The sequence below is a fragment of the Mytilus californianus genome, unplaced genomic scaffold (genome assembly GCF_021869535.1).
Source record: "Mytilus californianus isolate M0D057914Y unplaced genomic scaffold, xbMytCali1.0.p SCAF_7, whole genome shotgun sequence".
Lineage (NCBI taxonomy): Eukaryota > Metazoa > Mollusca > Bivalvia > Mytilida > Mytilidae > Mytilus > Mytilus californianus.
In genome coordinates, this window is record NW_026262723.1 from 107,320,315 (window position 1) to 107,334,591 (window position 14,277).

Here is a 14,277-nt window from a genome sequence, read left to right on the forward strand (position 1 = left end):
TACTCCACTGGTTGGTTAACCAACTTAGGTCATTTAATATACTGACACTCGCTAATAGTACGTCAACATGTCCAAGTTGTATGCAAAATCTATCAGAAATCTGTTTCATAATTTCTGTTTCTTGACCTTATATATAATTGAGGACTACCCGTGTAAACATTTAAATGTACTGTGCTGTTGAGTGCCGACTTTCGTTTACTTTGCCATTAGTGTTGCTGTTCATCCGTATCCATTGAATTACCTGTACAATTTTGACAATAAACTAAAATAAAATCTAAACGTAAATTTATTGTTTATTTTGAACCCGTAGACATCACCGTTTGGTAAGTACTTACAATAATCTAACTGCACTTAATACGTGATACTAAACTAAAAGGTTTTGTTTAATTTCTCATTTATTCATATCAGTTCGGATATTGTACAAACATATTCTTGATTTACAAATTAAAAACTGTCCAGTGAAATTCATCAATAATATTCAGTCAAAATATCAGATTAATAGTAGTTTCTTATTTGGGTAACATATTTTCCCCTTTGGTTATAACCAATGAGCAAAAACGTTACAAAGTTCACTTATAGTGTCGTTTTGTAAGCAGTAGAATATCTTCGCGCCACATTTACAGGTTGTTTTGAAAATGCATGTATTTTGTTTTACCAGGCCGTTAATCATGCTTTGTCAAAAGGATTAACTGTTACACCCCAGTTCTATTGTTATACTTCACAGTTTCTATTTCTGAAACAAGTGTAAATTGAATAGATCTATTGTTACGAATAACAATGGATTTTGACCACAGGGTGTGACGAGCGGGGTTTCTGGAAACCCCTGCTTCTACATCCCGTAAACACAGTCCATTGTTATTCATTATTGATTATATTTCTAAATAGCATGAACATAAGAAATTACAAGTTGTGTTCACTCCAAGTTGTTTCAAGATATTAAAAAAAAAAACATTTTAGAAATTCCAATAGCGAAAAAAATATTTATCATCTATTTTGAATAAAAAAAATCCTTTAAATACTCCTTTGCTTGAAGGTAGATTTTTTTATCCCAGTCATATATCTCGATTCTAAAGCATTGATCTAAAAAAAAATGGGGGGGGGGGGTTTAACTCCCGGACCCCCCTCCTCTTGATTGCTCAGAAGAAGTCACCCGATCTATCTTAATTCAGATCAAAAAGCTATGGAAGGATTGAAAAATGTCAAAAGTCGCCAGTTACTGTCAAAGTTCAGTTTAAGTGATCTATTTAGAATTAGGCCTATAAAAAAGATCTATAATATATAGATATCGTAGAAGTCCTTTATTATTCAAAGTTGTATTGATTTTGGAAGAACTGTTGGTAAAGAAGACGGACTTGCTTTGCTTAGAAAAGCAAAATTTAATTTTAAGTAATCCAGATCAAAATTAAATGCTCTGTAATTTTGTTCTTTCGTCTAGTTCTGATTTCGAAGCTCTCTGGTAAAGCTTAGATATTTTATTGTGAAATGATAGGAATCCAATTTGCCAAAACAAAAGTCCACACAAATAGACAGGTGTCTATGCAATATATCAAGCTATACATCTCCTTGTCCAAGGACGTATCACCGCAATATCGCCTAATTTGAGTTGTGGCGGCGTAAAGTCAACATCAATCTCTATTAATTATCAATCCAAGGTCACATGCCAAATATTTTTACTAAAAAAATCATTTAAGAGGTCATCTTTGATTAAACATTCAAGTGAAATTTTAATACTTATAGCTGCCATATGTTAAAAATGCTTTCTCGATAGCCTTGAAAAAACCTATTTGTAAAATACCATGCCACGCCCACTCTGTGCTTGCGTTGCTTGTTTTTCCGCTTCGTATCGATCTGCTGAGTTAAACCCTTTTCAACTTTTATATTTTTATATTTGTTCATAAGTTGTACTGTTACACATCTGTCCCAGGTTGGGGAGGGTTTGGTGTCCGCTAACATGTTTAACCACCGCCACTTTCTGTATGTGCCTGTCCCAAGTCAGGAGCCTCTAATTCATAGGTTGTCGTTTGTTGCTGTATATCATATATTTGTATTTCGTTCATTGTTTTTTACATAAATCAGGCCGTTAGTTTTCTCGTCTGAATCGTTTTACATTTGTCATTTCGGGGCCTTTTATAGCTGACGAAATAAATTTTAAATAGACAGTCATTTTAATCGTTCCAAGTTTATAAAAATGAATTCCAAATATCGATTTAAACGTTTTTACAGGGATAGTGATAATGCAGTAAAATATTCGTAACATTTTTATTTATGCTGTGATTCCTGGTTTTAAAAGGAGGAACCCAACTTTTGTTGATCAGGATGTCCTCTAAAAATAACTAAAATTGTGAACTAAATTTGCGGATCCTTGTTCTAATATTCTATTTAAGCATCACACCAGTCAAATCATGCCATGGCTGCCTACATTTGTAGCATGCCTAAGGCTTTCAAAGATCCTGGTCATCGAAGGACTTATGCATATATATAGCTATTAATATACGTCCTTGGTCCCTTACTTTTATCTAAAATAAGGCCGTTTACATAATACAATGTTTCTCATGTCTTTTTTTAATTATTGATCAGCGTGCTAAAGTGCCCTTTTCATGATTGGATCCCTGCCCTTTTGAAATCCTAGCTGGAACACTGTTTTATAGCTGACTATGCGGTATGGGTTTTGCTCATTGTTGAAGGCTGTACGGGGACCTGTAGTTGTTAACATCTATGTCATTTGCTCTCTGGTGGAGAGATGTCTCATTGGCAATTGCGAAAGATACAAAAAGGACATGCAAACTCATAAGTCGGATATAAACTGACAACGCCATGGCAAAAAAAAAAAGAACCAAAAGACAAACTACCCAAACACATTATACGGTAAGAATTTGATCAAAACTCAATTTTTGTCTATTTACTCCTAACAAAAGAGGGGCAAAAGATATCAGAGGGACAATCAAACTCGTAGATCGAAAATAAACTGACTATCATGGCTAAAAAATAAAAAGACAAACAGACAAATAATAGTACACAAGACACAACATAGAAAACTAAAGACTAAGCAACACGAACCCCACCAAAAACTGAGGGTGATATCAGGTGCTCCGGAAGGGTAAGCAGATCCGGCTCCACATGTAACAAATAATTAGCTAATCGATAAGTAGAAAATATTATTAACAAATTTATGAATATAGATATAAAGGTCTTGTACAATTTTAAGTAAATTGTCATTTAATATTATCTTACAGAAAATGCTATGATGATTTCAATAAAGTTCACAGTTCTGTTTTATGTGTTATTGCCAGCTTTCTCTCAAGATTTACAAGAAGTAACAATTAGTACGCCACTTGGTGGACTTCTCGGTTTACGTCGGCAGTTATTGAGTGAGAATGTTTATGAATTCAAGAACATACCATTTGCTAAAGCACCTGTCGGTAATTTACGGTTCGAAAAACCACAGCCATATGGATCATGGGACAACACCTTAGATGCTAGACACTTTGGTCCGTCATGTGTTCAAGATATGAGAGTGTCCGGAGCCAATTTGAAAAATAAAAATATCTCCGAAGATTGTCTTTTTCTCAATATATATATTCCACATCATGTTTCAACCGGAAATAGAAAATCTGTTATGGTCTGGATCCATGGCGGTGGTAATTTCGTCGGACAAACACAACTATACGACGCAGCATATTTAGCCTTGGTAGGAGATGTTATAGTTGTTACTATTCAATACCGTTTAAATATTTTTGGTTTCTTTGCAACCGGCAACAGTAAAGGAAATTATGGATTATGGGACCAGATTTTGGCAATACAGTGGGTCAAAGATAATATAGCCTCGTATGGTGGTAACAGTCAATCTCTCACAATATTCGGAGAATCGGCTGGGGCATTAGATTTGGGTTTATTATCAATTATGCCACAGAATCAAGGACTATATCAAAGGATTATACTGCAAAGTGGACTTGCCCTCTCAGAAAACGGCTTGGGAACATTTACACACTACTCTTCTTCACAGGTAGCAACAAATGTGGGATGTTCTCAATCAGATCCTGGGAAATTAAGTCAGTGCATGAAATATGTAGACGCAAACGTTTTATTAGCGGAGCAAGGGAAGATATTTTCATCAGGTTTTTTTCAAGGAGGATCATTTGCCCCAGTAATTGATGACGAATTGTTGCCTACTCAACCGAAAGAATTGTTACGTAATTCACAATCACAAGCTTCTAGATTTTTTAAGTCGCTGGATGTCATCATTGGTGTTACAACAGGAGAGGGTTCACTTTTGTTAGATATATTTCTAGGTGGTGTTCAAAATTTTTATCAATTTAACGCAACAGATCATATACCAAAACGCCTACTTTGTAACGTTATTGCTCAGGATATTGTAGATGTTATATACAATAGTAACACCGATATAGCCTCCCTTATATGTGATAAATACGGTGCAGCATTAACACGTGATCAGCTTAGTAAAAATATTTTAAATGCATATTCAGACCCTTTGTTTTTAATCTCAGGAGTTGAATCCCTGCGCCTTCACACAGGTAATGATAGTGGAAGACAATTTCAGTATCTCTTCTCTAAACCATCATATCTTCTTCCTGACAGACCTCGTCCGGAGTGGTTTGATTGTTCAGCGCATGCCACCGAACTATTTTATTTCTTTTTCATTGAATCCCTCCCCACAGAACAAGATAGAGAGCTGTCTTCAAATTTAATGAAGTACTGGACTAATTTTGCCAAAACAGGGTGAGTATTACACTGTAAAGGTTGATTATATTTGATTGTTTTTCAGTAAAATATATTATAAAATTAAGATGTAGTACGATTGCCGCACTGTTCTGTGTATAATTAATTCCGGATACATAATTAAAATAGCTATTTTTAATTTGGTCATATTTTTTGTCAGTCAGCTTTTTGTGTGAAATTTCACAATTACTTTTTCAGACAGCAAGGCCTATCGGTTATAACTTAGGTAATTAAGATAAACATTTGAGCGTCACTAATGAGTCTTTTGTAGACCAAACGCGCGTCTGGCGCAAATACAAAATTTCAATCCTAGTATCTATGATGAGTATATTTTAGGATCAAGCTTAATATAAGGGTGAATGTTGGTACCTATAAAAACGTTTAAACCCGCTGCATTTGTTTGCAATTGTCCTAAGTCAGGAATCTGATGTTCAGTAGTTGTCGTTTGTTGATATGGTTCATAAGTGTTTCTCGTTTTTTATATAGATTAGACCGTTGGTTTTCGCGTTTGAATGGTTTTACACTAGTAATTTTTGTGGCCCTTCATAGCTTGCAGTTCGGTGTGAGCCAAGGCTCCGTGTTGAAGACCGTACTTTGGACCTATAATGGTTTACTTTTACAAATTGTGACTTGGATAGAGAGTTGTCTCATTGGCACTCATACCACATCTTCTTATATATTATGCTCCTTGTGAGCCCATTTGATTGAAATTAAGCATCTTCTTCTATATCTATTTATCGTCAAAACGGGAGATATTTGGTACTTGTGCATTTCTTCATTTATATCTTTAGATCTTAAAATGAAATTTCAGAACTTTAAAGTGAAAACAAATAATCTGACAGTGTATATATAACCGTGAGAGTGATATTAACACAACAGTAGAGTACATACATTGAATTAAACGAAGTCTTAAACGTTTACTTAAGATTTTATTAATAATATTTACATATCTACATTGTACAAGTAAGACAAATATTAACCGAAGATGAAAGTTCAAAAAACATCTGTTAAGAACATCTTTATTTCATCATGATATAATACCACCAATGTCAAATCTTGTTTCTGTGGGGACAGTTTTCTTTTGACTAAAGGGGGTACAGAACACCTAAGGGAGTGAACTCTTAAATATCAGCTGAGTGTTAGTTTGGAGAAATCAAGCTTTTCAACGATCAAAATTAGTGTTTGTCAAACTGCTATATAGCCAACCAAATTATTCCTGTAAATTGAGCGGTTCATATTTTTGTAGACAGGTCAAAGTAAATCTTTTGTCAAAACTTTATGAAAATTAGAAACCAAATCTATTTTAGTCAAAGTGTTGGGTACACCCTTAATATATTACAATTATTCTTGTTATGTTCTTATATGGAGTTGTTCGTTATTGTGTTTTACCTGTGATGTCTGTTTGCGACTAAAATCTATTTAATGTAATGTAAAACTATTTCAAATAGTATGTAAGTGAGACTGAATTCATTCATCACCAATCTTTATAATTTTGAATTTGATATTAAATATATTTCAATAATCTTTTCAGTGATGAGAGGAATGATGGAGACAATAATCTTTTAATTAGAGTAGAACAAACTACATCCGATAACTTAAAACAGTTTATTTTTCAATAGATTACATTGTTGTTGCTGTTTTTCTTTCGTTACCTGGGCAGCCATTTTGTGTGTGGTGAATTTGAATTTGAATTTTAAAACCAGGTTCAACCCACTACTTTTTCCTTAAAATGTCCTGTACTAAGTCAGGAATTAAAATTGATATCAAATAGTCCGTTTTTATGTATGTTTGCGTTTTTTCTTGTTGCAGTTTAGTGTTTCTGTTGTTCTGTTGTTTCCCTCTTATAGTTGATGGGTTTCCCTCTGATTTAGTTGGTAACCCGAATTTGTATTCTCTTTTTTCGATTTATCACTTTTGATCGGCGGCTTACTACTGTTGACTACATTTAGTATGTGTATTGCATATTGAGAACTTGATGATGTATTGCATCTTCTGTTTTGCATTCGAGCACCGCTATGCACACAATAATATGTATTTTATGTTAAAATATGATGACCTTGATCCATTTATTCGAGTGCCACAGATAAGTCTTGCATAGAAAAAGTTCGCTTCTGACTTACTATATATTAAGCCTGGTATGTTTGATCACACTAAAAAAATAGAAAAAAGACACAAAATGCATTACAGAATATATATATCAACTAACACTAATTATATAATTATACTTTTCAGAGATGTTAATGGAGAAGAACTGCCAAAATGGGAAGAATATGACACAACAACTGAACATTACATTAATTTTAATATCAACATTACAACTGGTCAACATATGTTTGAGGACCGTGTAGACTTCTGGTTGAATGACATCCCCAGAATTCTAAACCCACCATTATCAACACGCAGACCATTGATACAAACATCCCCGACCAATGGCAGTCACAGGGTATATTACCGACAAAAACTGTCGGTAAATAGCCTTTTTTGGGTTGTTGTGTGGTGTTTCTACAGATCAATGTAATTTTAGGATCTTAAGACTTATTATCTTCTTTATGATAGTAATCTTGACATATTCAACTGAACATAGAAAAATCAATAAAAAGTAACGAAAATGTCAGCAAAATCTTTAAAGCAAACTTAATAAAAGGGGGAGATCCCGAGGTGACATTAAAAACTCATAAGACAAAGAAAATCTGACAACGCCATGTAAATAAACGGACAAATCAACTTAGCACTAGATAGTTGACAATGATTTAAGGGTGTTAAAAGCCCTTCTTAACTCATTGTATGAGTTATTTTAGAATAAGGATATAGTGCAGTGTTTATCGTTAAAAACATTAAAAAAAAAAATTAAAAAAAAAATGAATGCTGGTTAATTGCGTTAACCAAGAATATTTTTTTAAAAAGGACTTTTCGTTCTCCGTTTTTCGTTCCCTATTGTAAATTTTCCCTTTTTGGATGGTGATGTTCCTTTGACACCATCTTACGGTGTTTATATTTCACAACTCGTTCGCTATGCCCGTGTCTGTTGTGACGTTTTTGATTTTAACGAACGTAATCTATGTATTACTGGTAAATGATTAAACCAGGGATTTCGTTACCACAAATTACTTAAAACCTTTACTAAATACTTCCATAAATATAAAGATTTGGTTTTGAAGTTTGGTTGTACCTGTAGAAAACTTATTTCAAACGGGATAGCACATCCTCATTTTTACGAAAAATGTTGTTTACCGTGCCCGGAAATTTAGAAACGATCCTGGTAAACTTATCGATCCTTTAAATAAACTCAACACTGTAATTAGATCATTGAATATTGTTTTTATTTGTATTAATATTGATTTTGTTATCAATAAATTAAAAGCAAACTAAATATTATTGTTATATATATATGTATACACATTCATGGATCTACAATCTGTCGATACCTGTATCTTGGCATTGCACAAGGTCATGTTTTTCTCTGACTGTTTGTGACGTCTTTACACTAAATCCATTGGATGTTGGATGTGTACTGATTAATAATTAAGTCTTAGATGCATGAATTTTTTATTAGTTGTTAGTCGCTTTGAACTTGCTGTAAGTAACTGCGAGTACTCTCAGATCTGTAATTGTAACTGCGAGTACTCTCAGATCTGTAATTAGTGTCTTTTTGTTGTTGGGATATACAAGTACCCTGCCACGTCCACTCTGTATAGTATTTATATTTGTATCCATCTGATGAGTTAAGCCTTTTTCAACTGAATTTTATAGTTTGTTCTTATGTTGTACTCTTACACCACTGTCCCAGGTTAGGGGGAAGGTTGGGATCCCGCTAACATGTTTAACCCCTCCACATTCTGTATGTATGTGCCTGTCCCAAGTCAGGAGCCTGTAATTCAGTGGTTGTCGTTTGTTTATGTGTGACATATTTGTTTTTCGTTCATTTTTTGTATATAAATTAGGCCGTTTGTTTACTCGTTTGAATTGTTTTACATTGTCATTTCGGGGCCTTTTATAGCTGACTATGCGGTATGGGTTTTGCTCATTGTTGAAGGCCTTACGGTGACCTATAGTTGTTAATTTTTGTGTCATTTTGTCTCTTGTGGAGAGTTGTCTCATTGGCAATCATACCACATCTTCTTTTTATATTTGTGTCCTTTTCAACTTTATACGTTACTTAGCCTTTTTTTTATTTATTACTTGTGTGTCAATTGTAAGTTTTTTGTAGACAAACGCCTGCCTGGTGTACTAAGTTTCAATCCTGGTATCTATGATGTGTTTTTTTTTAAATGAGATTTGACTATTAACGTCACAGTACCCAAATTGCACCTATTTGGCAAAAATAACAGCGGAAATCTTACAAGTTTTCCTAGAGACTAAACAATTTGTATTTCTATGATTTGACACTATGCACGTCTTTCAACATAGGTAAATATATTTAAATATACACAAAACGTTCACAGTCATATCAACAGATGAAGTGTTCACTGGAAAAAGTAAAATGTACGGAAACGTCGCCATGCGATCTCCACAAAAATTTATCTTTAAAAATTAGCAAATAAATTATGTTACAAGCATTCATTTCTTAAAAAAATAAAAGTAAGCATGGACTAATGTCAAATTGTTCTAAATATTTGAAGAAATAAAACAAAAGATCTGTTGATCGAATTTAAAGGATGTAAATTTTAGCATAGATGCAACTACAGAATAATGGATCGTTTGGAGGTCTAACAAAATAAACACAGAATGAAAACTTTTGTCTAGACCATAAATAAACGTAGGCGAAAAAACCGTCAAAATAGGTGCAATTTGGATACCCTCACGTTAGACATCAACATGGCCAAGTTACATGCAAAATCTATCACAACATCTGTAAAGGAGAGGCAAAAGATACAAAAGAGATATTCAAACTCACAAGTCAAACAAACAGACAACACCATAGTAAAATATGAAAAACGACGAGAAGACAAACAACAGTACACAAAACACAACATAAAAAAATGAAAGAACCTTAGTGAGCGTGCTCACATACCCCACGTCCCCACATTGTCATTGGAGAAATAAAATAAGTGTAAGAAAAAAAAATTGAATCATAATTTCCTGTCAATATGCACATCTACATAGTATGTCCTTATTATCTACACAGTTTCATGAAATTCTGTTGTGTGGTTTGAGAGGAGTTGCGATGACAAAAGGTTGCAGTAGTATATTGGGCAAATAAGTTCAAAGGGGCGTAACTCCTGGAAAAAAAATTGAATCGTAATTTCCTGTCGATATGCACATCTACGTAGTATGTCCTTATTATCTGAAAAGGTTTCATAAAATTCTGTTGTGTGGTTTGAGAGGAGTTGCGATGACAAAAGGTTGCAGTAGTATATTGGGCAAATAAGTTCAAAGGGGCGTAACTCCTGGAAAAAAAAATTGAATCGTAATTTCCTGTCGATATGCACATCTACGTAGTATGTCCTTATTATCTGAAAAGGTTTCATGAAATTCTGTTGTGTGGTTTGATAGGAGTTGGGATGACAAAAGGTTGAAGTAGTATATTGGGCAAATAAGTTCAAAGGGGCGTAACTCCTGGAAAAAAAATTGAATCGTAATTTCCTGTCGATATGCACATCTACGTAGTATGTCCTTATTATCTGAAAAGGTTTCATGAAATTCTGTTGTGTGGTTTGAGAGGAGTTGCGATGACAAACTGTTGCAGTAGTACATTAAAGTAAATAATTTCAAAGGGGCGTAACTCCTAGAAAAAGAATTGAGTCGTAATTTCCTGTCGATATGCACAACTACATAGTATGTCCTTATTATCTAAAAAGGTTTCGTGAAATTCTGTTGTGTGGTTTGAGAGGAGTTGCGATGACAAGAAACAGGACTGATGGACTGACGGACGGACGGACGGACTGACGGGTCAAACACATTATACCCTCCGCAACTCATTGTGTGGGGTATAATAAAGCGTGAGCAACACGAATCCCATCAAAACCTTGGGTGATCTCATGTGCTTCGGAAGGGTAGGAAAATCCTGCCTTACATGTGACACCCGTCGTGTTACTCCTAGTAAATACGTTGATAAGTTTTATCTAGTGACTAGACATCACAAAGAAGCTTGTTGATAAATATTCCGTATAAACTTTACAAATAATACACGATGGTCTTGAAGTATAGATTGTAGGTACTGACGTTGTTTATCATCCTAATAACGTGTTATAGTATTCTTTCATTTGTCTTTCTAAATTATTACTGTTTAGTCTTTTTTGGTAATATCCATTTGACGTGGCTCCGTACTTATACATCCCGTCATTGTGTTATTGCGCTATGTTAAAATGTTTGTATTGTCTTTCGTTTTTGCTATTGCGCTTTGTCTATATGTTTTTTTGTTTTTTTATTTATTTATTTTATTACATAGCTTTTATATAGCGCCTATCTAATAAACATAATACTCTAAGCGCTTAACATATAAAATTGAAGGAAAATATTATCACAATGCATACAATAATAGCAAATATATATATATATGAACACAAAAATGAAACAGAAATTAAATAGAATAATGATGTAAATTAAAAGCATTGAAAGGGGAATTATATATCACAATGAATACCATAAAAACATATTAGAATATAACAGTCAACCAAAATTAACTAAAATAATGATGAAAATTATAAGTATTTACATTCCCTGTGGTATATACACAAGTAAAACCTATAAAAATTTGCATTAAAGGATTTATTCACTTAGCTAAGAGAAAATATAAGGTAGAAATTTAACCAGTAAAACACAGAGAAAAAATAAATAAAACAGTCTCTTAAATAAAAACTTTAAAACTAAAAATTAAAAATTTAAATAAAATAAAAATAAAAAGGCCCTATCACTTAAACTATTAGAATAATAAATAAATATCACAGGTCTTACACATCACAGTACGCCAGTCTAAAAATATGTGTCTTTAAACCTTTTTTTAAAACGAGGAAGCGATTGTTCTTTCCGTAAATGAATTGGTAGGTCATTCCACAATGTAGCTCCAGCTTGGTCGAATCGCCTTTCACCGTATGTTTTAGTGCGGACATCTCTTGGTTTCGTTATGAGTCCTTCATTTTCTGACCGAAGTGTTCTAATAGGAGCGTATGGTACAATCAGTTCTTCCAAATATTTAGGTGCTTTATCGTGTAATGCCTTAAAAACGTAAAGTAAAAGTTTAAAATGTGATCGGTATTGCACGGGGAGCCAATGCAGCCGCATCAGAACAGGTGTTATGGAGTCAAACTTCCGTTTTCTTGTGATAAGTCTAGCTGCTGTGTTTTGAACGCGTTGCAGTCTTGCTATAGTGGAAGAGTTTACATTATATAACAAAGCGTTCCCATAGTCTAATCTGGAGGTGACAAGAGAGCAGACTAGTGTCTTACACGCATTTTCAGTGATATATGATCTAATGTTTCCGATGGTTCGAATCTGGTGGTAACATGTTTTTGAGACGGCTGTTACCTGCTGTTCCATACTCAAGGTCTTATCAAAGAACACTCCCAATTCCTAACACAGTTCGCATCACTTAAAATAGTGCCATCGAAGGGTAGCTCATACTTTGATAACTGTTTAACTCGATGTTTCGCAGCAAAGACGATGAGCTCTGTTTTGTCCTGATTCATTTTCAGCATATTTGAAGTCATCCAGTCGCATATCTCTGACAAACACGCTTTCAAACGGTCGGATAGATCGTCCCAATCACCTTCCGGTTTAATCACTTGATATGCCTGAGTGTCGTCGGCATACGAGTGGTATAGCATTTTATGTCGCCTGCATATTTCACCAACAGGTTTCGAGTACATGCAGTATAACTTTGGTCCTAGAACAGAGCCTTGAGGCACACCATATTGAAGACGTAGATCGTCAGATTGTTTGGTGCCAATGGCAACTCGCTGAGTTCTATCTTTCAAGTAAGACTCGATCCACGATAAGGCGCTATCAGAGACTCCGAAAGAATAGTTCAGACGTTCTAGTAAAATCTTGTGGTCAATAACATCAAATGCGGCCGAAAGATCGAGCATCAAGAGTACAACACAACTGTTTTTGTCCAGTGCAGAAACAATATCGTGGTGAACACGTAGAAGAGCTGTTTCTGTAGAATGACGAGCTCGGTATGCAGATTGCAGATTTTCGTGCAAATTATTCGATTCTATGTGGTGTTCAAGCCGAGATGAAACAACTTTTTCCAAGACCTTCGACAAAAACGGAAGGTTTGACACCGGACGGTAATTTTTAAACACTTCACGATCTAGACAAGGTTTCTTCAGCAATGGTCGAACGATAGCTTGCTTAAATGAAGATGGCACCAGTGATTCTGACAACGAGCAATTAACAATGTTTGTCATTGCCGGTAGAAGTTCGTTTGAACAAGATTTTAGTAAATAGGTAGGCATTGGATCTAGTTCACAGTGTTTTGATGGTGCAGATTGTACGATCTTCGTGAGTTCCGTAATGGTTGTTGGTTTGAATGATGATAAATGTTCACCGTTAAACTTTTCGTCTGATTTCATAATGTCGCACATAGTGATGGAGCTTTTGTTAGATGCGCTTAAATTTGCCCGAATCGTTTCAATCTTGTTCATGAAAAACTGACAGAACTTGTTAGCAAGGTCTTTTTCATCTTTATGCGATGGTAGAGTTGTTTCTTGCTTTTCTCCCATAATGCGTTTACTTAGTCGAAAGAGTTGTTTCTGATCGTGTTCAGCTTCTTCAACTTTGGTCGAATAGTGTTCTTTTTTACATCAGATAAGGAGTTTGTTCGCATGTACACAAGCATCCTGATGTATCTGCTGATGCACGGTCAAATTTGTTTTCCGCATGCGGCGTTCAGCTTTACGACAATTCCTTTTAGCGTCGCGGAGTTCTTCAGTGTGCCACTCGGTATTTGGTCGAAGTGTTATCTCCTTTGAGACTATCGGTGCATGTTTGTCAATAACCGATATCAGATTCGTATTGTAAAGACTAACCAAGCTATCGACAGGTTCTGTTGCATTTACAACAGGTGGAATCGATTCAACAAAATCATTTTTGATATCGTCTAGATTGATGTCTCGATATTTGCGGTAAGTCACTGTTTGGCGATATTTCGACGGTCTTGAGATTCTTAGCTGAGCGAACAGCTTTGTTGATATATTTGTTTGTTTTTATAGTGATTTAGATTATAACACAATGTTGACTGCTACACCCGTATTTTTGACATTTTTACCTATTATATCTGTTTGTTTTGTTCACACATCGTTGTCAATATAATCGAATTGTATGCGCCTGTCATACAAGTGAGCGTTTTAGTTAGCTATAAAACCAGTTTAAATCCACCAATTTCTACATAAGAAAATGCTTGTACCAAGTCAGGAATATGACAGTTGGTGTCCATTTGTTTGATGTGTTTGAGGCTTTGATTTTGTCATTTGGTTAGGGACATTCCATTAAGAATTTTCCTCGACGAAGTTCGGTATTATTGTTATTTTACTTTTTTGTAAGGGTAAGTTAAATAGTTAAGCTAAGTGTAGTAAAATATTCGTAATGATGTTTTATAAC

The 14,277-nt window shown here is 34.5% G+C and overlaps 1 protein-coding gene across 1 annotated transcript; it reads left to right on the top strand.

Moving 5' to 3' along the window:
- Positions 1-279: 279 nt before the first annotated feature.
- Positions 280-7,596, top strand: LOC127708556 (neuroligin 4-like). Its single transcript, XM_052213462.1, has 3 exons — positions 280-323; positions 3,234-4,737; positions 6,970-7,596. Exons 2-3 carry the CDS (start codon positions 3,242-3,244, stop codon positions 7,253-7,255), a joined length of 1,782 nt encoding a protein of 593 aa, XP_052069422.1. The 5' UTR covers positions 280-323; positions 3,234-3,241; the 3' UTR covers positions 7,256-7,596.
- The last annotated feature ends 6,681 nt before the right edge of the window (positions 7,597-14,277 follow it).